Raw genomic sequence first — 22,732 nt, 5'->3', positions numbered from 1 at the left:
TGACCAAACACCGTCTCCTGCTACTTATCGAGTAGGAGAATATCAAACTGCCGTTCGAACGAGCCGCCACAGGTATAAATGTGTTTTGGTCGCTCACTGTGAGTGCGCTTTGCAGTGCAGTTTCTGCGCCGGCCTCACTCGAGAAGTATAAACCAGGCTTTAGTCACAGGTGGGTCTGCCACTCTGATTTTCACTCATCATGCAACTCATTTCTATTAAGTCAAATTTATTGTCAAATATACAAATTACATTTTTACATGTCTGAACACAATGCAGCACAATACAGTTCTTTTAAAAATGTTTTCCCTTGTTCATCAGCTCTGAACAAAATCCAACAAAAGACACTCTTATACTGATAGCTTGTTCTATCCAGGTGATGAAATATGGATGAGGGGGGTACCCCAAAAGTCCCCCGAAACTATCGATAGCACAGGACTGGGTATAGTTATTGAATATTGTGCTAGGTATCTATCGTATGCCTTTACTCAGTCTGCCAAGTGGCATCGTGCCGAGTTGATCGAGATGCGTATTTTGGACATTTATTCTACAATCGTGTGTGTGGCTTCAGCTACAAAAAAAAAATATGTCAGGTCATATCGAACATCAAGACAATGTTTTTTGACATTAATGGACTTGTTAATAAAGAATTTCCCCATAAACAGGCTGTTAATCAGCACATTACACTGAACTGCCGTGGCGTCAATGGGAAAGTATCCAGAAAGAAAATGTCCAGAGCAGTGGCACACACAAAACTGCAGTCTGCACCGTGACGGCTCACTTGCACACATGACACTGTCAGGCTAAGAGTTTGTAACAAAAAGAAAATGCAGTTGTTGCCTCACACCTCCCATATTTGCTCCCTGTAACTTCTTAAAATTGAGACTGAAGGAAAGACAATTTGCTGCCGTATTAGAAATACAAGAAAAAAAAATTCACCCCAAGGAACAGACACAAACAATAAACGAGTAACACAAATGTTTCCAGGAATCGAAGTGGTGCAGGGACAAGAATACTGCGTCTCAGAGGGAGTAATGTGACAGTGACTGAAAGGGAATCGCTCTGTATGATCTTTTTTTTTTCTTCTTTATAATTTCAGGAGTTTTTGGGTCCCCCCCCCCCTTATATATATTTATATCTGTTCATTTACAAAGACTGGAACTAAACAGGTGTGCAAAGTGTACAGCGTTAAAATCTGCAAATCTTTGTGGAGTTTTCTCTGATAAAAGATATCCAAAGCTTTCTTTTTACAAACACACAAAAATGACATTTACTAAATATAAATGATCATTTGTTTCTAAAACTTCCAGGCTACCAGTCTCAACTTAAGGAAACCTGCTCCTTGGGGGAAGATGCCCAGTTTCGTTAGCCAAATTCCAGTATCGGTCCCTCAGGATGAAAGCCCCTGCCTTGGGCTGGCGCTGGCGAGTGAAGATGCCCTTTTTGTTGCCAACTACCCGGGTTGTGGCTGCAGATTGAAAAGAAAAGAACATCATTCACACACAGTAAATATGGACGATGGAGACCAACTGAGCGGCCAAAAATAATCCGTACGTCTGATGTGATCTTTTCAAGTATGGACAATTTAAGGAGAAAACAGTTACAGCAAATGGAGACTCAGATTTTGTGCTGCGCATGCATGTCCCTCACAAGCTGCAGAAACAAGTTGGCGTGGATGAGGGATGCAAAAAATGCACATAACTGTGGGGATTTGTTTGATTGGGAGTGTTATATATACTTCACTTGTAACCTCCCTTTTCAAGGGGATAGCTGTTAGGTTACAGTAAACATTTTAGCAAGAATAATCAGAATTAAACTTGTACAAAAATTCTCACAAACTACCTTTACAGTACAACATGCAGAACAGAAAAAGGAGTTTCAAGCCCAAACTACTTTTAAATAAATGTCCAGAATCTTGACGGTGGCCTCCGGCCTAACATACTCGTAGAGATGTGCAGCACATTGAACCATTTCTGAATGGCCCATCAAGCCAGGCCAGTACAAACGGGGTTAATCCCAAAACTGGTCACTCCACCATATTAAAAAATGGGCCTTAATGCTCTGGGCATAGCTTAGTACAAGTTTACACTTCACATCTGTGGAGGACTCCAATATCAAATGTCAACTAAAGACTACTAACCAGTTTAATTTAATATGAGTCAACAGTGCCTTAGTTGAACCCAAAAGTAAAGCATGAAGGTCCATTCACATACTGAAGGCTTTATTAACTCCAAAATAAAAGCATATCCTACACAAAGAAAACCCACCACTGAGCGGATCCTTCCTGAAATTTGGCATTTTGCAATGTACAGCGCTACAAAAAAAAAAATAGGAGCACACAACTAAAGAGAAGTCAACTAAATGGAACTGCCCTAACTAACCTGATTACTGAAAGAAGACAAAAAAACAACTTTTAACTCCCATGACGACCCACACCATCCCATCTTAACACACTACAGAGGCCCGGTGACCCCCTGTTTCAGATAATCTGCCCTGGAAAGCCTCACCAGCTGAACACCAGATACAGACTCTTCTTTCACCAGTGAACTACATATACTGGCTAAACTGGGGTACTGGTTTAAAATGACTATTTTGGACCAGTGAGAGGTGCTAGAATGTCAACACTTTTACTGGGAAATCTAGCACTTACATTGGACTGTCATGAAGTCAGCAAAGTTCCAGATGAGCTCTCCAATTACATATTCTTTCCTTTTTACATCAAAAACTGCATGGTATTCTTGCATGACAGCTTTCTGATATTCTTCTGTAAACATTAAGGGAGGATCCTATAAAATAAGAAAAATACAAAAGAAAACAAAAGTTCAAGGCTATTTTCATGCTGAAGAAAAAAGAAGGTAAGAGATGCAGCTGCAGAGCCTTCATCAGGTGTGCCTATGAGAAATTCCTGCAGCAAATCCTAAGGTGACTCTCAGTATCTGCAGCTGGAGTGGATGTGCACAAGACTACAATATCAAAGGTTTTGCACAGGGAGGGTATGGCAGAATTGCCAGAAAAAAAGCCACTACTAAAAAATGTCATCTGAAAACTCAATTAGAATTCGCCAACAGACAGCATGACAAGAGTCCTGCATTCTGGAGTCCTGTACTTTGGTCTGATGAGACGAAAATTGAACTTTTTGGCCTCAACATAAAGGCGTTTGTCTGGCGGATGGAAGGGACTGCCAATGATCCAGCAAACACAATACCTACCATCAAGCATGATGGGGGGAGCATCATGCATTAGGGCTGCTTCTCTTTGGTGAAAAAGTAACCAAAGTAACCAAAGCATGGTTTGACACAAAGAAGATCCAGGTTTTGCCGTGTATACCTTTGTGTTCTTGTGAGTGTCTGCCCCTGGTTTCAGTCAAGGTAACTCATTCCAGATCCTCAGACGAGCCACTGCTTCATCTGGATACCAAACTACAACACCCCCCCCCACCCCCTCCCGGGGTCAGAGGCCTGGTCAAAAAGAGGCCTGAAATGTGCATATGCATTTTCCATGCAAAAGTCAGGATTTATAAAGAAAATCTGCATACAGTGATCCCTCGCTATATTGCGCTTCGCCTTTCGCGGCTTCACTCCATCGCGGATTTTATATGTAAGCATATTTAAATATATATCGCGGATTGTTTGCTGGTTCGCGGATTTCTGCAGACAATGGGTCTTTTAATTTCTGGTACATGCTTCCTCAGTTGGTTTGCCCAGTTGATTTCATACAAGGGACGCTATTGGCAGATGGCTGAGAAGCTACCCAGCCTACTTTTCTCTCCTTCTTGCGCTGACTTTCTTTGATCCTGACGTAGGGGGATTGAGCAGGGGGGCTGTTTGCACACCTAGACGATACGGATGCTCGTCTAAAAATGCTGAAAGATTATCTTCACGTTGCTATCTTTTGTGCAGCTGCTTCCTGAAGGACATGCTGCACGGTGCTTCGCATACTTAAAAGCTCGAAGGGCACGTATTGATTTTTGATTGAAAAACAAACTCTGCCTCTCTCTCTCCCTCTCTCTCTCTCCCTGCTCCTGACGGAGGGGGTGTGAGCTGCCGCCTTCAACAGCTTTGTGCCGCGGTGCTTCGCATACTTAAGCCAAACAGCCCTATTGATTTGTTTGCTTTTCTCTATCTATGTGACATTCTGTGCTCCTGACGCGCACTCCTTTGAAGAGGAAGATATGTTTGCTTTCTTTTAATTGTGAGACAGAACTGTCATCTCTGTCTTGTCATGGAGCACAGTTTAAACTTTTGAAAAAGAGACAAATGTTTGTTTGCAGTGTTTGAATAACGTTCCTGTCTCTCTACAACCTCCTATGTTTCTGCGCAAATCTGTGACCCAAGCATGACAATATAAAAATAACCATATAAACATATGGTTTCTACTTCGCGGATTTTCTTATTTCGCGGGTGGCTCTGGAACGCAACCCCCGCGACGGAGGAGGGATTACTGTAAATTTCTCTCAGCTCTGAACCATCCGAATGCAACATTTTGGAGAATGTGGGAAACAACAACACCCTCCATAAAGTACAGAAATGCATCCAAACCAGCTAAATGATGACTTGCGCGTATATTAATTCATATCATTAAGCCATTACTATAATGTGTGTTTACATATTACATCTCAAAAGGTGATGACTATGATATACAGTAATCCCTCCTCCATCGCGGGGGTTGCGTTCCAGAGCCACCCGCGAAGTAGGAAAATCCGCGAAGTAGAAACCATACGTTTATATGGTTATTTTTAGAATGTCATGCTTGGGTCACAGATTTGCGCAGAAACACAGGAGGTTGTAGAGAGACAGGAACGTTATTCAAACACTGCAAACAAACATTTGTCTCTTTTTCAAAAGTTTAAACTGTGCTCCATGACAAGACAGAGATGACAGTTCTGTCTCACAATTAAAAGAATGCAAACATATCTTCCTTTTCAAAGGAGTGCAAAGCAAGCAGTCAAAAAAAAAATCAATACGGCTTTTAAGTATGCGAAGCACCGCCGGTACAAAGCTGTTGAAGGCGGCAGCTCACACCCCCTCTGTCAGGAGCAGGAAGAGAGAGAGAGAGAGAGAGAGAGAGAGATAGCGAGAGACAGATAAAAAAAATCAATACGTGCCCTTTGAGCTTTTAAGTATGCGAAGCTCCGTGCAGCCTGTCCTTCAGGAAGCAGCTGCACACAGCCCCCCTGCTCACACCCCCCTACGTCAGCGCAAGAGAGAGAGAGAGAGAGAGAGAGAAAGTTAGCTGGATAGCTTTTCAGCCATCTGCCAATAGCGTCCCTTGTATGAAATCAACTGGGCAAACCAACTGAGGAAGCATGTACCAGAAATTAAAAGACCTATTGTCCGCAGAAACCCGCGAAGCAGCGAAAAATCCGCGATATATATTTAAATATGCTTACATATAAAATCCGCGATGGAGTGAAGCCGCGAAAGGCGAAGCGCGATATAGCGAGGGATCACTGTATTCTGTATTTTAATTCCCTTTTAAGAGGGACATATGTTGCCTATGTTATACCGAATTTTTTTTTATCAGTTTAGGTTACCCACGGTCATTTCTCAGGATTAGAAACCAAAGCACAGTAAAAACCCAGGAGTGATTCTCTCTGTATGTACAGAAAGCTCTACTGTCATGTCCTACAGCCTATTCGTAGATTAATGGTTTGACACAATATGACTTGATGAAAACATCAAGCTTTTTTTGGACCCACAGGTATTTTGATGACTGGCTTATGAGCTGAATTAGGATCCCAAGCGCAATTTGGTTTTACTAACATAACTGGGGCAATTGACAGGATTCATAGCTAAAAGGGCACCAAGCGAGAAAAGCACTGCTTTTATTACCTGTGAACAGTGAAACTCCATTAACACACAAGTCATCTGCTATGTCAAGATGAGACCAACAAATGTCGTGGCTCAGCAGCTTTGATCGGCACATGACTCATTTGTTTCGAAATAAAATAGCACCGGCAGAGGACTTGCTCATGGTGCTGTTCTATGTGATGGCTGGTTTGTTGGTAAGGTAACTGACTGAACCTGCAGTTTTCCAGATCACTGTAACAGCAAGCATGTCATTACATGGGTCAGTTGATAGCAGCTACCCTCCCAGATGTTGATGCCTTACACCTTTCTCTGACCCCACGGTTTAATGCTGTGCAGACTGCTCAAATTAGGCAAGATGCTGGTGATGGTGTCTCAATGTGTCTGACAGAAGGCTGCTTATGAAGGTCTGCAGCATCATGACTGCATATGCATTAGCTAGTAATCTAGATATGGTTGTTTCAGGGTGGCAACCAGGCAGGGTTCGAGGTGTGTTCACGTATGCATAATATAAACGGGTGCATGCCAGGTTTCATAAATCAATTTTTTTTTTCTTTGGCATATGCATTTTCCTGTTTTTTGGCGTACACATATTTTCATGCTTGAATCCTCGCAAAGTTTTAAAAATGTGACCCATGGCCACTTAATCACCATAGTCTGTATGAATATTAATTAGAATCAAAGAAAATAAAACACGCTGATATCTTGCAATTTCTTTGCTCTACTTTGTACAAACTCTATATGCAAACGATGGCAATGTTACGACCTACTCTAGACTTTTGTTTTTATGCTCTAATTTGGTGTTTACCTTAATTGAGTCCTGCCCTAATTACCCACTTAAGTTGCTTGTTAATTAATTCACCTGGGTTATGGGTGGGGTGCATAATTAATACTGTAAGAGCCATTTTCCTTGTTCTATAAATTCATGAATGTTTATTAGATGACAATGCATAAACTATGGAAGGTTCCTATAACCCCCGTGAATAGAATCATTTTGGTATGTTCTTGCCATTTCTAATAGCTTGGAGTAAACATTATTCTCCAGTGAGTTAGTGTCAGCCTTGTGTTGTATAAGGTGTAGAGGCATACGGTTTTTAAACGTGATTGCACGTCACCGTGCCTGGGTACTTGCTTATGTGCCAACCGGCTTACGAGCCTTTAGAGTGCGTGAAGTAAATATGCACTTAACAGCACTTAATTTATGTGTTGTGCCGTACGTAAAGCGTACAGAAGAAGAACCTTTAAGTAGGAAAGAAGAAATTAAGATCCTTTAAGTAGGAAAGAAGAAATTAAGAACCTTTAAGTATAAAAATACTAAAGTCTTTCAAGAAAAGCTAAGTTTATAGAAGATTCATTTTTACCTTTTTTTGCCTTTTATTCTAAGTGTGTAAATATTTTTTCTTTTATTCTTGTTTGGATCATTCGCTTTTAACTTTCACTAAAAACCGTTAAAACGAACTCTTAGACTCTGTGAATTCTTTTGACACGCGTCTTACCCGTGCCTGATGACACCTTATATTTTTTGCAGCTACAAATACCTTCAAGTAGCCTTTCTCCCACAGAGTGAAGTACCTGCCCAAAGTCCAAGTGAGGATAATGCTAATACCAATATAAAATAAACTCACTGCCTTAAAGAATACAGGAGGACAAATCTAAAAATCCTTACACTTAAGCAGGTCTGGGGCAGGAGTAAAAAAACTTTTTAATACTGTCAATTTCTTGGTGCCTTTTTGCAGATCGTGTTTGTGTTAACATTACCAGAAAGGCACCGAGCGAGAGAAAATGGTTTGTATTTTTTTATTTTAAATACAGATGGCATATCTGTCCTCATCAAGCTAATTTTCTTTACATGTTATTGCTAGTAAAACATTTAAAAAAAACACACTACTAACAAATCATCTTCTACTGAACTACTGCTTCAGTCTGTAACTACACATACTTTGGGGTCATTTATTTGCATTAATCATAAGTGGAAATCTGAAAACTTTAAGTATTTTCATCCATTGTTAATTTCCAGAGTTAATGGTATTAATAACAGGGGCCTACCTGTATGGCCAGACGCTGCTGAATTTTGACTGAGAGTGTAAAGGAATGTACGCATGTGACACTTTTAATTTAAACTGCAGCAAAAAGAATGTTGTAAAAATGGAAAATAAAGCAATAATAAAGTACAACTTAGTCAAAAGAATAAAAACGCAACATTTAGGTACTCAAGCTTGGAGAGAAAAAAAAAAAAAAAAAAAAAAGGGACCACTCACGCTGTGTAAACCAGGAACAACATCAGCGCCGTATTCACTCTGAATAATTGGTTTATGATACGTCTTATACCAGTCCTCAAACTGAGTGTTCAGCTGTATCTGGATAACTTCCAGGTGGCCAGAGTCATGATACCAAGAAAAGTAGCTGTTTACGCAAATAACATCAACGTAAGGAGCCTAGAAGTGAAATAAGGGAAATACAGAAAATAACTGACCTGTATTATTTTCTTAAAAAAAAAAAAAAGAGAAAACAAAAATATGCCTAAATATATCCACACATAGTTTACATACAATCCAGACTTGATCTTAGTCTATACTCCTAAACATTCCATGAAGTGGACTGCAAAACAATTGTTATACTGGAGTGAAGAGATATAAACTAGCTTGTTTTTTATCCTGCACATCTAAACAACACGTTCAGACAACTTATACATGACTTGTACATGCAAACCTGGACTGAAGTGACTGACTGTGAAATGTCAAAAATGGTCCATAAGAAGGTACACACTCCAACTTCAAATATTTAAACACTGCATTTTAGTGATTGGACCTATTCAACCATTTACACATAAAAACAATAATATATGAAAATTAAAAACTGATGGGGCTTGCATTCAGTGTGCCTAAGTCAACATTATGTATAAGCAGCTTTAGCAGCAGCAGCTGCAGTACTTTTGTACATCTGAATTTGGGAAATGCTACCTAATTCTTTCTTTCAAAAAGAGTGGGACCTTGGATTAAATGCATTCCTCCATCCCCTGCTTTTGACTGGGCCAGTCATGGACTTTGGTTACTTCTCCTAAAGGAACTCAAATCATGCTCTCACTGTCTTAGTTTGGTTCTGGCCTTGTTAGAATATGAATTTTCCTGACTTGAGACTCAATTAAAACACATTCTGAAATCACTTTCAGTGAAGTCCCAGTAATAGTTCCTAGGTCAAAAAATGCTTTGGCTTCAAGGACTACTGATCTCCCACAAGCCATTAAAGTAATGGCTTACCCGAGCCGTTTTATTTTTATTTATTTTTTAAAGGGTTCAACACAGTTACACTACTCAGATTCAGGGACCATGCACTGCCATCTAACAGTCACAGTCACATGATGCACTCTTCAGTCAGTCAGGTGGTGTTCTGGCCTTTTGTCAAACAACGTTGTTTTCACTGTCACTCTGGATCACGCTGGGTATCCTGCTCTCTAAAAATTGATCTATTTTGATTTGTTCCAGGCTGGTGTTCTTGTATTGGTGTCTCACCAGGCCTAACTTGCATGACAGAATCTACTGAGCTGCCTGGTGATTACCGAGGCTTTACTTACTTTTGCTTAGAGGCTTCCTGTCGAACTGTATACTGCTGTTTGCCACCATGATAGTGACTTTGTCCTTGGCAGTCCCTTGCCAGTTGGGCAGCTTATCACAGTTCTACCCAAAGATGTTGCTGTTGATTTGTACACTCATGGCTTGATTGTAGGTTTGAGTTAAAGACTCTTTGGGAGTGGGGCAGTGCAGAATCAAAACATTACAGATGTAGGTAAATGACTGAAACTTGCAAGCCAGTACAGTTTCATTTTAAGAAAAAGTGCGCCAGCTCCCTGCATTGAGCCTGCACAGCACTAGCCTGTTATGCTTTGGCATATTTACAATGTTCTAATAATGTTGTTTTTTTTTTTTTTTAATGTGGAACATATTCAAGAAATCTTCAAATACAGAATTACTTGTAATCTCCATTACAATACCACAGTGAATTTAGTCTCAAAGTGGAAAGTTATCAAAATAATAATGGAGCAAACGCTATAATAATGTATTAGGCAGTAATAAATAATTATACTATTTGTGAAAACAATGCAGCTTTGTAGAAAACAAAATCATCATTAGCTTTTTATACTACAAACTCAGTTGTGAATCATTCTACCAAATTGTCTTAACTATTCCAAGTTGAATCAGCAGAGTGTTAAATTAATTTGGTTCATAAATTCAGTGTAAATGAACACATTAAATGTTTTTAGTGGGGATTACAGTATGTAAATCAGCTGTCACCAAAAAAAGAAGTCATTAAGTTTCCTTAATATGTTCAATTTATTTCTGTTCATTTAATTTTGTTTTCTCAGTAGTTTGTCTTTTATTTAAATCTGGTTTAACAAGGGAAACCGGTTGAATCTTTTAACATGGGCTAAATGAAGGAGTATGAGTTTCATGTACAATCGAAAAGTTAAAAAAAGGAGAAAACAGCATGACAGCTATCACCCATAAACCACTGCTTCTTATTAGTAATTACTGCACTGTAATACTATTCTTATTTTAAGTAAAAACGTTTTTCCTGATTGCTGGCTTAAACATAAAGCACAAAAAAAAGAATCGACTGCATCTTCCCCCTGTGTCCATGTGAGGTAATGCAAATATTTTAAAAATGAAAATAGTGCTCCTTACTCCTTTATCTCGGGCAAAGTGACTGTTTGACACAAACGTTACTGGTCGTGCGGGGTCTAGAGCCTTGGTGTGGGTTATCACTGTCCTGAAAAGTAATATATCATAAAGACACATTAGCAGAAGGTGACCACAGAATTTATCACTACCAATCAGTCTAGCCTTTGTCTTTTACAGTGACAAAAGTTAGACATTTTATTGAGCAAAGACAATTGCATACTGTACTTTCAGCCTTAACTAAATACACACAATGAATATTTTAAAAAATGTCCTAAACTAGAACTTCTCTATGGGTGTTTTACATGGCATTTGTTAATCAAAAGCTAAGTGAAAAAATAACAGAATCCTTACTTTTTCTTGACATTATTGCTATTAATTTTAGTAATATGTTATAATTTTTAAAAAATATATTTTCAGAACAATTATTCATTTTGCAACTTTATCACACCATTACTCATTGCAATCAAGCTACCAAGAATGCAAACCAGTCCTACCCTGTGCCTATCCCAAGCCTGGATAAATAGAGAGGGTTAAGGGCATCCAGCTGTAAAACTTCAGCCAACACCTTAAAATGATGTAATCAATCCAATCAGCATCGAAAAGTGCTAGGGTGTACCTTATAGGCGATCCTTACAGGTCTTGCCTGACTCTTACGGGAAGTGAGCAAAGCCTACCAGGCTAAGGGCAGACACTGCCAAAGAAGTTAGTCCAGAAGAAGCTGAAGATGAACACAACAGGGAAGGGGAAGGACACAGAATGTTGGGACAATGACTGGAAAAGGAAGAGAGTTGGCAGATTTAAAAGACAGGAGGAGTGGAAATGGGAGTGTTGTGTGTGCAGGAAACTAGTTAAAAAGGTCAGAGAAGGCTGAGTGCTGTACAGTGGTGCAAGGGAGAAATTGTGCAGGCATATTAATATTCAGTGAAATTAAGTATAGTCTTGTCAGTGTGAAAAGGAAACATGAAAGGTTTAGGAATGTCAAGCTGACCCTTGGTGAGACTGTAGTTAATGTCACTTGTGCTTGTGCTTCTCAAATGTACTATGAAGAATTGAAGGATAAGGCTTTCTGGGCATAAATGGATGAAGAGTTTAGGTGATTATTGGTGGTAATCTAAATGGGCATGTGGGAAAGAGTAGAGAGATAATAGGGTACATGGTGAGTAGGGAGAGAAGGGGAGAGGATAGCACATTTTGCCATGGCATCTGATTTGGTAATAGTTAACACAGTTAATAGTGAGAGGCAAATAGACTTAATTTTAAAGCTATAAAGAACTTTAAGATCATTAACTGGGAAACTATGACAGTGCAGGATAAAGTGGTGGTGATGTACTGGGCAATCAAATTCAGGAAGAGAATAAATCCAGAGAAAGCAGAACCAAGGATAATGTGGCGGAGATTAAAAGAGGAAGGGCTTAGGAACAGGTTGTTTTAAATGAAGTGCAGTCATTTGAGAGAGCTTGGATGAATGCTGGGAGAAGAATATCAAAGCTGTATTGAGAGTAGGTGAAGAGATGTTAGGTAGGATGACAATAAGGAGATCACATGGTGAAAATAGAGACATAGTGATGGAACAGAGGATAAAATGAAGGCTAAAAGGTGGCAAAGAAGACATGGTACCTCTCAGGGAGGAAAGAAAATATAGAAATGTAAAGGCAGATAAACAAGCGAGGCAAAGAGTGCAGTGGCAAGAGCCAAGGCACAAGATTTGGAGAATGTGTATGAAAAACTGAAGAAAAAGAAGAAGAGCAAAAGACTAGGAACAAGTCAGGGAAGAATTTTAGTCAGATAAAACAGACGAAAGATGAAAAAAATTTGGTTTTGATTGAGCATGATAGAATAGATATAAGAGGTACTCTGAAAAGCTGTTGAATGAAGAAAATCCATGAGGACGGAGTCTCAAATGAAGAGCTATTGCCAAGAATAAGGAGGGAGAAAGTAAAAGAAGCACTGAAAAGAATGGAGAATGGAACGGCAACAGGACCAGATGAAATACCACTGGAAGTGTGGAAGAGTTAAGGAAAAGAGGGAATAGATGTGTTGTGGGATCTAATGCAGAACATCTATGAGCAGGAGAACAATACCAGAGGAGTGGAAAAACCACATGACAGTACCCATTTAAAAGAGAAAGGGAGATACTCAGGATTGCAGAAACTATAGAGGGATAAGTCTGATGTCACACACAATGAAAATTTGGGAAATCTCTGTAGAGAAAAGGCTTAGGGATATGACCATTTGAGGAGGAGTGGTTTGGTTTCATGCCAGGTAGAGGGAAAACAGATGCAGTCTTTGCATTTAGACAGCTCATAGAGAAGCATCAAGAAAAACAGAAAGGTTTGCATATGATGTTTATTGATTTGAGATAGCATGCCACATAAAGAGGTCTGGAGGTGAGAGAGAGAGAGAGAGAAAGGATTGTCCAAGATAAGGGGGTGAGGACTTGTTAAAAACAGTGCTGCGGTAACAGACAAAATCCAAGTTAGAGTAAATCTGCACCAGGGATTTTCTTCAAGTCCTTAACACTTTGATCTGTTTATGGATGTGTTGACTCCCTAGTGCAAGGTTTTTGCTGATGACATTTTATTGTGTAGCACCAGAAATGAGGAAGTAGAGAAGAAGTTATGAAAATTGAGAATAGCTTTGGAAGAGAGAGGACTGATGAAAAATAGAATGAAGACAGAGTATGTGAGGTTTAGTGATGATCAGGATTCAGAAGTTAGCCTGCATTGAGAGCTGCTGGAAAAAAAAGTGGATACATTTAAATATCTAGGATCAGTGGTAGCCTAACATGAAGAATTAGATGCAGAGATAACTCAGAGAGTGCAATGTGGATGGAACAATTGGAAGAAGGTACCAGGAATATTGTGTGATGGAAGACTTAAGGTGAAGGTTAAAGGAAAGGTTTTTATAACAGTGTTAAGACCAGCAATGATGTATGGAGCTGAGACATAGGCATTAAAAGGGACACAGGAGAAAAAGATGGATGTGGCAGAAATGAGAATGTTGGGATGGATGTGTGGAATACTAAAGAAGGACAGAATAAAAAAAAGAGACAATCAGAGGTATAAAATAAGTGGAAGAGATATCTAAAAAAGTAAAGGAAAGAAGGTTGAAGGGATATGCATATGTGAAGAGAGAGGAGAAACAATGATTGTGTGGGCAAAATAGATATTGACCCCACAAAGAGGTGAGAAAGAAGAAGAAGACAACCATTGATCAATGCATGCATTACGGAACTAAGATACTTTTGGTAATATTAAATAACTAACTTGTTCCAAAACATGGGGTGTCAGGAAATACTGGGTACCCTCCACAGACTTCCTCTGCTAAAGCAGCATCATGAGGAGTAAAATATAAACTCCAGACTTGACAAGGCTGATTTCCCACACTTTTACATTCTACGTACATTGTAAATAAAACTGTATTTTGAACTTCAGAGTACTGCAACTAAAGTGATGAAGATGTGAAAAATTTCAGTCATATATAGTAATGTAAACAGGATACTTACTTGAAATAATAGCCAGCCGGAGGCAGCTCTGAAGCTGGTTCATTTGCAACAGACCACATAACCACAGAGGGACGATTTTTGTCTCGTCTAACAAGCTCCTCCATCACAACCAGGTGATGGCTAAGTGACTGGTTATCAAAGCTCTCTCTGAATGAGATAAAGAATTATAACATAACAAACACTTGTCTAGGCTTTGTAAGCCTAGGTCTTGTTGGTAATAAAATCCAGTAAACTATTGTTCAAATAAATAAATAAACTTTACAATTTAGGCATATTATTATTTAAAACTCATAACCACATGCACTTGCATGAAAGACAAAGTAAGTACTAGTAAAACATGCAGGAATATTTTTAAAATGTGAGATTAACAAAATATTATCAAGCTGTACTTCAGATAACATTTCTAATTTATGAAAAAGAAAGCTAAAAATTTAAAGATGCTTTAATACACTATTATACTGAATATCTACCCACCCATTTTCTGAACGTATATTTTTCTTCATAGCATAACAAGGATTATTTTACAAAACTAAGAGTGGCAAGACAATGTAGTGGATAGTGCTACCACCAAATAATGCTTCCATTGTGGATTTACTCCACACAGGGGAGCATTTTGTGCAAGTCTTCTCAGGGTGTACTTGTGATTTTCCTTCTACTTTTGGCTATACTGTGCCAATTCTAAAGGATCCTAGAGAAAGTGTGTGTATATGACACACATATATGCACATACTCTTTAATGTTGGGGTCTTTTCTATGTGGTTAGGTTATTGTTCCAATCACCACCTTGCCCATAAAAAGTGGTCGTAGGAAATTGATGGATATTCTTGTTATTTTGTTTAAGCCTAACTCTTTCCTTGGGAGACTAGTATTAGTTCTGGTAATGAGCCACCATTTGCAAAACATCACTCTGTAAAATGCTCAATGTTTTATGAGTAATGTTTGTTATGGTGAATTAAAAATATTTAAACAAAAGATGCTTTTCTTTTTAATCTGCTTTATACAAGTGAATAATTTCTCAGTTTGGATGATATAAACCTATCAGCCTCTTAGCAAGCAGTGAACCTGTTAAGTGTACTTACACTTGCTTGATGCCGACTCCAGGGCTCTCATCAATCACCACTATGCCATACTTGTCACATAAATCCATAATCTCTTCAGAATAAGGGTAGTGGCTTGTACGGAAAGAGTTGGCACCAAGCCAGTGAAGGAGGTTAAAGTCTTTTATGATTAAAGGCCAATCCAGGCCCTTCCCTCTGATCTGTAATAAGAGAAGGTTATTAGTTATAGCCTTTCATATCCATTATAAAAACTTGTCAACGGAATTGGAAGATCATTTTTATTGGCATGCGGAATCATTCCCTTTTTTGTCTCTTTAACAATCAAGTATACAGAAAGCTTTATAGTTCAACACAATTAGATCAGTTTGTTTATTCGTTCCTCTTGCACAAGTCTTGTACTCTGTCCAAAAAGAAATGTAGGAATTACAGGAGATCAATATGCTATTTAATAAAAGTGTAATTCCAATTACATTATAATGAAATCATTAAAACGAGTAAAATAATAAACAATAGATTGCTGGCATGATGCAAAGCAAAAATAAAAAGTTGTTTGTTTTAAACATTTTGTTTGGAAAAAAAATGAGACTGCATACAAATCTAGGCTTCCTTAAAAGTGAAACTGAAATGTTTCCTCATTGAAGATAACCTATTGAAAAGTAATACGAATAATCTAGTCATAGTTAACAAGCTTACTAGAATTGGATTTGAAAAAACCACTGTTACAGTAACAAAATACAATGGCTTAATAAGATGATCATGCCATTCAGTACATTAGAAAAGATTAGTTACCAATAACTAAATATCCTACTTTAAAGTTTCAAAAAAAAAACAAAAAAACCTCACATACACCTGACTTTTTAGTTTCTTTCAAAACTCCCTATACCAGCGCGTGTTCAAGTATTTCCTGGCTTTCTTTCTCAATGCACCTCCCTTTATCTTCAACCACTATTTACAACTGTGCACTTCAATATTTAAAATCTGGTGGGTTTAGAATTTTGAATACCTGGTTTACAGCAGATCTCTTCAAAGCCTTTTCAGTCCAAAACAATAAAAACTGAAGTCCCCTTACCTATTAAATTAAGACAAGTCCCTTAATTGTGTATTTCACACAACTGCTTGTCTGTGGATGGGTTTATGTGCAGCCAAGACCATCACAATATACTTGTTATAATTGAAGAAAATATTCCAAAAATATAATCATTAGCTGACTATTAGTTTAAGCAGAACATTTTGTAATGTATATTTTAGATTCCACAACATACTTTGTTATATTACTAATCTTAACAGTTGCTTCCATAATTATCTAGTGTTTGTAAAAGGGCATCACATGGTATTGTGACCTGACAGACATCAAAATTGTTAAAAGAGTAGGCAGAAAACCAGTCATGTGCAATAATAGGCCATAACATAAGGCACAGCCTGTTATGGAGTGTTACAGTTAGTAGCTCTCCTTGGATTTCATTATTGTCAGCAAAGAACAAGGAGCTGTGACTACAAGAGGCAAGAAAACTGAAAATCTCAGTTCCATGTGGTTTATGCTGAAAGCAGCACCACATATGGTGCCAACAGCAGGCAATGAACCCAAGGAACTCTCAACAAAACCCTGAAAGCCAATTACCCGTGTTAATAGTTCTGGGTTTGTGTTGGATTACCTGATTCGCTCATTAGCCATAAAAAAATAAGAATTTTGAAGTGTAGCCAATCTGGTTTCATTTATCCAGTATGTAAAAAAAGATACTGAACAGATACCAACTTAATATAAAGCACCTCCTTTGTCATAAAGATCTATAGTATGCAATGTAAAAACAACCCAGTATTTGATTATCATAATCTTAAGTAAAACAAAACAGTGCATAATGTTTACCAAAACAGTTTATATAAATTAAATGGACACTGCTTAGCCATCAACTTCTTACTTACATCTGAATCCTCGTGTTTATTGACTCCATGGAAGTAAAATTGCTTCTCATTAATAAGAAACTCATTTTCAGTGACCCGTACAGTACGGATGCCCACTGGTAGTGTGTACTGATCTTCAAAAATGTAAAGGTGACTTTTAGCCTTCATATGAACCTTAAATAAAAAAATTAAAAAATTAAGTTATTACACGGCCTACATTAAGTATGGCAAAAGCATACAAAGAAATCAACCACTCAAAAAATTAAAAAAAAAAGAATTGTTTGAAATATCTTTAAAGATTTTCACTCTTTTAAAAAAAAAAAACATTTAGCAGAGATAAACAGTTACATCAGAAATATTAATTCTATTTAAAAGCAGTTCTATTGGTATAGCACAGTAAAACTGAAAAAAGCTGGCCTGAATACAAAAATATAATGCACTAAATAAAAAAATAAAAATAAAAGGCAATAACTTTTGCGTAAGATTCCTGATTAAGAAACAAGCTACAGAGAACATGAGGGAGAGAGGTGTAGACAGAAAGAACCACCCAAACACAGCAGAAATTAAAAACCTGAACTCCATTTCTGAATAGGTGCCATGAAGCTTGAGTAAACATGAGTAAAGTTTCAATAAACTGCAGATGACAATATCACATAATATATATTAAAAAAGGAAAAGGGGAGTGAAAAGGATTAAGTGCTTTACCACCTGCAAAACCAGATTTGAAGTGTGAATTGTATTTTACATGGTTAGTATTATTTAGAATACACTGAGCATTAAGTGTTAAAGAGGATGCAGTTTAAAATATAAACACATAATTTAAACACATCACACAGCTGAAGAGACTGGTGTCCCACTACAATTTGGTACCATTTTAAATTGGCTTATTTATTTAATTTGTGGGGAAAACTGAAAACACATATAAGATTAAACACAAGACATGATATGGAGTAAGAAAGAAGTTTTCACTAGTGAACAAATACAACCAGAAGGTGATTTACTAAGCAGACTGCAACTCAAAATATTACAGAAGAGGTAGTAGTGATTATAATAATATAACAAAATATTAAGAGAACCTACTTTTTTGGTCTTTGAAAATCAGTGCTCCTGCAAAAAGTGATGGCAATTGAGTTTATAATCTCTTTGAAGTTTTTAAAAATAATAAAGCAATGAAAGGATGGCAACTGTGAAATGCATGGTAACTGATATTTCACAGTTGAACATTTGCTGACTAAGCACATTACTCAGAGTTTTTGTGTAAATTCCCTCTAAATTGGGACAGAAATTAATGTAAGATACATGGTTTTTGAATTAAAAAAAAAAAACAGAAATATGTTTTAAGATAGGAGATTGTGAGGAAAAGGTGATTCACAAAAACCCTATGCACAAAAGCACAACGTCTATAAACATATTTTCAGGGGTATAGAATTTTCAACTGCACTTGCCCACTACTGATATAATTAAAATAAAAAGACACCACTATTTTGCAAAATCTGCATTCTTTCCAAGAATTAAACATCATGGATTAGGGAATCCTCAGCATTACAAAGACATCTACAAAAAAAAAAACAAACCTATACTGAATAGTAAACTCTAAGTGCATTACTCTCTGTAATATGCATATCAAGAAACATCTATAGAAAACAGGAATCAAAGCATGGTTTCACTGGAAATATGAATTCAATTACTTCAGGTGGCTGGCAAAACCAGATTATAGTATAATTACTATTGTACGTTTTACTATATAGAGTTTAGGAAGGTTAAATGACTTGTTCTGGGTCACACAGTAAATTGAAGGTGGCAAATGAACTGGAAGATTTATTCATCAAATAGACATTGTACTGACTTTGGATACACCAACATTGTTTTGGTAATTTTAATAATTCACGTTAGCCAGAAATAAACTACAGAGTATGAATTCAGGAGGTGCCAGACAGACAACCAATAACAGGACACTAAATACTGCAGGTCCTCTAAATAGAGTGTCTGCTGTCTGCACCCCTGTTATGTTAAGTCAAAACATTTAAAATTTTTCTTTTAAATTGTTTTTACCCGTGATATGATTGATTTTACCTCTCAAATGCTGTGATGTATAGCATTATAAAAACATTCTCGTTTCTGTTCAAAAATATTCTTTTATAAAATGATTAACAGTCAATGTAGAATTTATATTACACGACTGCTTGTAAGAAACTAAAAATGTTAACTAACTGGCCCACCTTGTACATTCAAATATGCACTTACCTCTAGAGTATATAGATAGCCGGGGTCTTTATGCATCAGGTAGGGCCACCAAAGATTTGCATCAGGCACCTTGAGTGCTCCAGAAGACGTACTGCCTGTGGCAACACTATTGCCCTTCTTATCACACAGAGTTACTGTCATTGTAGCTTCTGTGCTTCCCTCTATAGACACATTGTATAACACCAATCCTGGAGAATACAAACAAATTGAAATAATGGAAACCTCAGACACAAACACGTTTATTTAATAAATAATTTATTCCATTATGATGTTGTTGTAAATAGATGGCTCATTCTAGAAGGTTAACTTTCATGAAAATGTCCTTTTAAAGTCTTAAGCAGTATTACTTGGGAAGCAAGACTTGAAAGTTTTCCACCATGGACAGCAAAAATACATATAAGCTGGTTGGTAACACTAATCTGGCCTGATGTTGGCGAGTGTTTTTGTGTTTGTGCTCTGTAATTAACTGGGAAGACTGATGGGTCTTCTCTAATTATACTTCTAAAATCAAAGTAAGGTAGTCCTTTCAGATAAGGAACACAGATATTTCAACGTAATACCATGATCATCGCACTAGAGAGCGGCAATGTTTTGTGTGGTGGACGAATGGGGCTCATGCCCAGTCAGGACGCCTGCAGGATGGAAGAACCGGGAGAGGAGCAGTACCTCCCCTGGAACACAAGAAGGTAGCCGCCCTGGTGGGTGTTGGGGCCACAGGAACAGAGCTTAGAAGCTCAACCTTGTGGGGACCCATGACCATCGCCATGGTGGTGCCTGGAGGGTTGAGAAGCCATGGTATGCAGCACTTTTGCCACACTAGGAAGTGCTGCAGGAAGGTCTTCAGGAGGCGCCTGGAGCACATCCGGGTGCATTATAAAAGGAGGCCGCCTCACTCCATTCACAGAGCTGGGGTCGGGTGGAAGAGGACGGAGCTTGAGAGGAGAGGAGTAGAGGTGGCAGAAGACCTAAGAGAAGACAAAAGGACTGAGCCTTGTGAGTTGTTTATGGTGCATTGTGCTGTGTGAACTGTAAAATAAAAAGCGTGTGCTTTGATCAGAGTGCCTCTTGTGTCTGTCTGTGCCGGGTTAAGTGCTGGTATAGCGCCATCTACTGTCACATTTGTGACAAAAATGATCCTATAAACCTATCAGTTAAGTCAAGTGTTGATTCCTGCCTTGCCTCCATATTTTCAGAACACCTTTTCCATCCAGTTACCATGTACTGGAAATAAGAGGATTGAGAAAATGTTTCCTGCTTTGTTTATATACAATGCTTTATGTTATTGTCTGACACATGTAATAAGCTTGATGTCAGCTTCTATTTAATACAAACAGTACCACACTCTGTACTGCAGTACAGTGTAAATGAGGATGTCGATGGACAGGTATCCCAGTTGTGTTGTTTAATTGTACCTTTCCCAGCTGGGAGGCTAGTAAAACAGAAGGACAGAGGAAGACTGCCTTCTGAAAAAATGTCTTCCCCAGTACCCTGGGTTGCAGCATTTGTCTGGTATGGCTCCCACTTGAACACAAACAGGACTGCTTGGAAGTTGTAGTTCTGGTGGGCAGCCGTGAGAGTCACTGAGCACCAGTAGAGGGAGCTATTGGGGCCGGCACCCCTGTCAGGGAGAAGTTTTACCAGGCCAGAAAGTGCTTCCAGATGGTAATCTGGACCAGATGTACTCCTGGGTTCAGGCTGAAAAGGAACCACTCCACCTCTACCAGGAGAGTCAGAGCTGGAAGAGGAGAATGCCAAAGGAAGGAAGGATTGGATTGTGCTGCGCTGTGTGAATAGGAACATGTAAAGATGTATTGTGTTAATAAGAACACTTACTTCAAGCAGGGACTTGTGTCTGCAGTTTGGGGCTCAGTGACACTCCCTAGTGGCCAAAATGGAAATTAAAATTCAACTTAAAATAAGTTCAACAGTGTCTGTCCTTTATGCAAACTAGTGGCTCAGCATGGCACTCATCATTTTATCACACCGCACACATCACATTTCAGTTTACAGAGTGCTTTTCTCTATTGAATACACTCCCAAACTACTTTATTAGAGCAAAGAAAACTACAAATATATATTTACTTTAAAACATAATCACATGCATATTGTAATCCTTGCACAGACTTACAGTGTGTCAGTGGTGGAGACTCTACTGACAGACTTGTGGGGTGTAGTCAAACACTTTGGTGTGAATTATTGCACCTGATGTGGCTAGGTTTTAGAGTTGTCAGAAACAAATTAAAACTTGGATTACAGTAATTTTGCAATTGAGCTCCCAATTACTGTATATCAATCTGAGCCAAGGAAGTTAAATACAAATTCTTACCTATGTTTTCATTAATCTTTGTTGTAACTGTGATGTCATCTATGTATGCTTTAGGTGTTGCGTACAATATAACAGGCCGATGGATTCCAGCATAGTTAAAAAAGTCAAAATCAATATTTTGAACAAAATATCCAGGTGGATACCTGAAAGAAGAAAAAATATTACTACAGTACCAATTACTTACTTTTTTGCAAGTAGCAGTTGCCACGTGTTACATCTACCTGGATGTGTCTGGATTGTATGTGACAGTCCCCGGAGGAAGACTGTGTAGGCTGAGCGTGTTGTTCACTGCAATGGTGATACGGCAGGAGGGTGAGGGGTCACTCTGAACCAGGCTGGTGATATCTGCTTCAAAAGGAAGGTGACCACCTTCATGTTGTGTAACTAGAACACCATTCACCCACTACAAGAAACAAAAAAGGACAATTCTGAGAACTAAAGGACGGTTCACAATTAAAACAAGAAAACATTCTACTGTACATGCTGCTAGACAGGCACTGATAGATTTCACTCAATCAGGAGCCAAGTAATATAAGAATAAATCTTCTCAGTCTTTGAAAAGAGATTATAGAGAATTCCGTTTATTTTTAAGCATCAAATATCTTTGCAGTTGTCAGGGACAACAGCCAGTGCTTGATCTAGCATTGTAACAGGGCAGTGACCACCCAATTGTGCCACACCTTGAATGATAGGATATTTAAAAAAAAATGTAAAAACTAAACATGGTTCTGATAAACCTCAACTTCCAGGATTTTTTTTTCAAAAAAATACTCTGTCTTTTAAAAGGTATAAAATCATACTGGAACACAGGTGACCAATGCTAGTTGTCTGCGTATCACATGGTGGGAGTCAGATTTTATGAAACATGATATTATAAAATTATAAACACACACGATACACAAGAAAGTAAGCAACAAAAAAAGACAGTAATCCATTAAAATGTCCAAAAGTAGCAAAGACAAGTGAAAAACTTGTGAAAACTGGTAAAACACAGTTAAATGTAATAACCATCAGATGCCATTGTAGACTGAAAGAAGCAAGCATTCAGCTTCAGGTTTTGATCCTGCTTTGCTGAAACACAGAAAGTATAAGTCTTGACTGTACAGGAATGAAATGGAGAAATTTAGCTACTGTATATAAAGCAGTATAGATATTGTATGAACTTGAGAAGAATTTCAGATTTCCTTGCACAAATTTCTATTATATTTACAGATCAGTTA

General features: G+C 38.1%; 1 protein-coding gene across 1 annotated transcript in view; it reads right to left on the bottom strand.

Annotated features, from left to right (window-relative positions):
- Window positions 1-215: 215 nt before the first annotated feature.
- gusb (glucuronidase, beta) overlaps window positions 216-22,732 on the bottom strand; it is a 31,229-nt gene continuing 8,712 nt past the window's right edge. Inside the window, exons 3-12 of the mRNA XM_028806985.2 lie at window positions 21,734-21,915; window positions 21,513-21,655; window positions 19,187-19,374; window positions 16,964-17,116; window positions 15,065-15,243; window positions 13,986-14,132; window positions 10,484-10,568; window positions 8,063-8,239; window positions 2,648-2,783; window positions 216-1,465 (exon numbers count right to left, since the gene is read on the bottom strand). Coding sequence (XP_028662818.1) covers window positions 1,323-1,465; window positions 2,648-2,783; window positions 8,063-8,239; window positions 10,484-10,568; window positions 13,986-14,132; window positions 15,065-15,243; window positions 16,964-17,116; window positions 19,187-19,374; window positions 21,513-21,655; window positions 21,734-21,915 — 1,533 coding nt within the window. The 3' untranslated portion in view covers window positions 216-1,322. The remainder of the gene's footprint in view (window positions 1,466-2,647; window positions 2,784-8,062; window positions 8,240-10,483; window positions 10,569-13,985; window positions 14,133-15,064; window positions 15,244-16,963; window positions 17,117-19,186; window positions 19,375-21,512; window positions 21,656-21,733; window positions 21,916-22,732) is intronic.

Source organism: Erpetoichthys calabaricus, chromosome 8, assembly GCF_900747795.2.
Source record: "Erpetoichthys calabaricus chromosome 8, fErpCal1.3, whole genome shotgun sequence".
NCBI lineage: Eukaryota > Metazoa > Chordata > Cladistia > Polypteriformes > Polypteridae > Erpetoichthys > Erpetoichthys calabaricus.
Note: the sequence above shows the minus strand (reverse complement) of the source record. Positions and strands in the feature narration are given on the sequence as shown.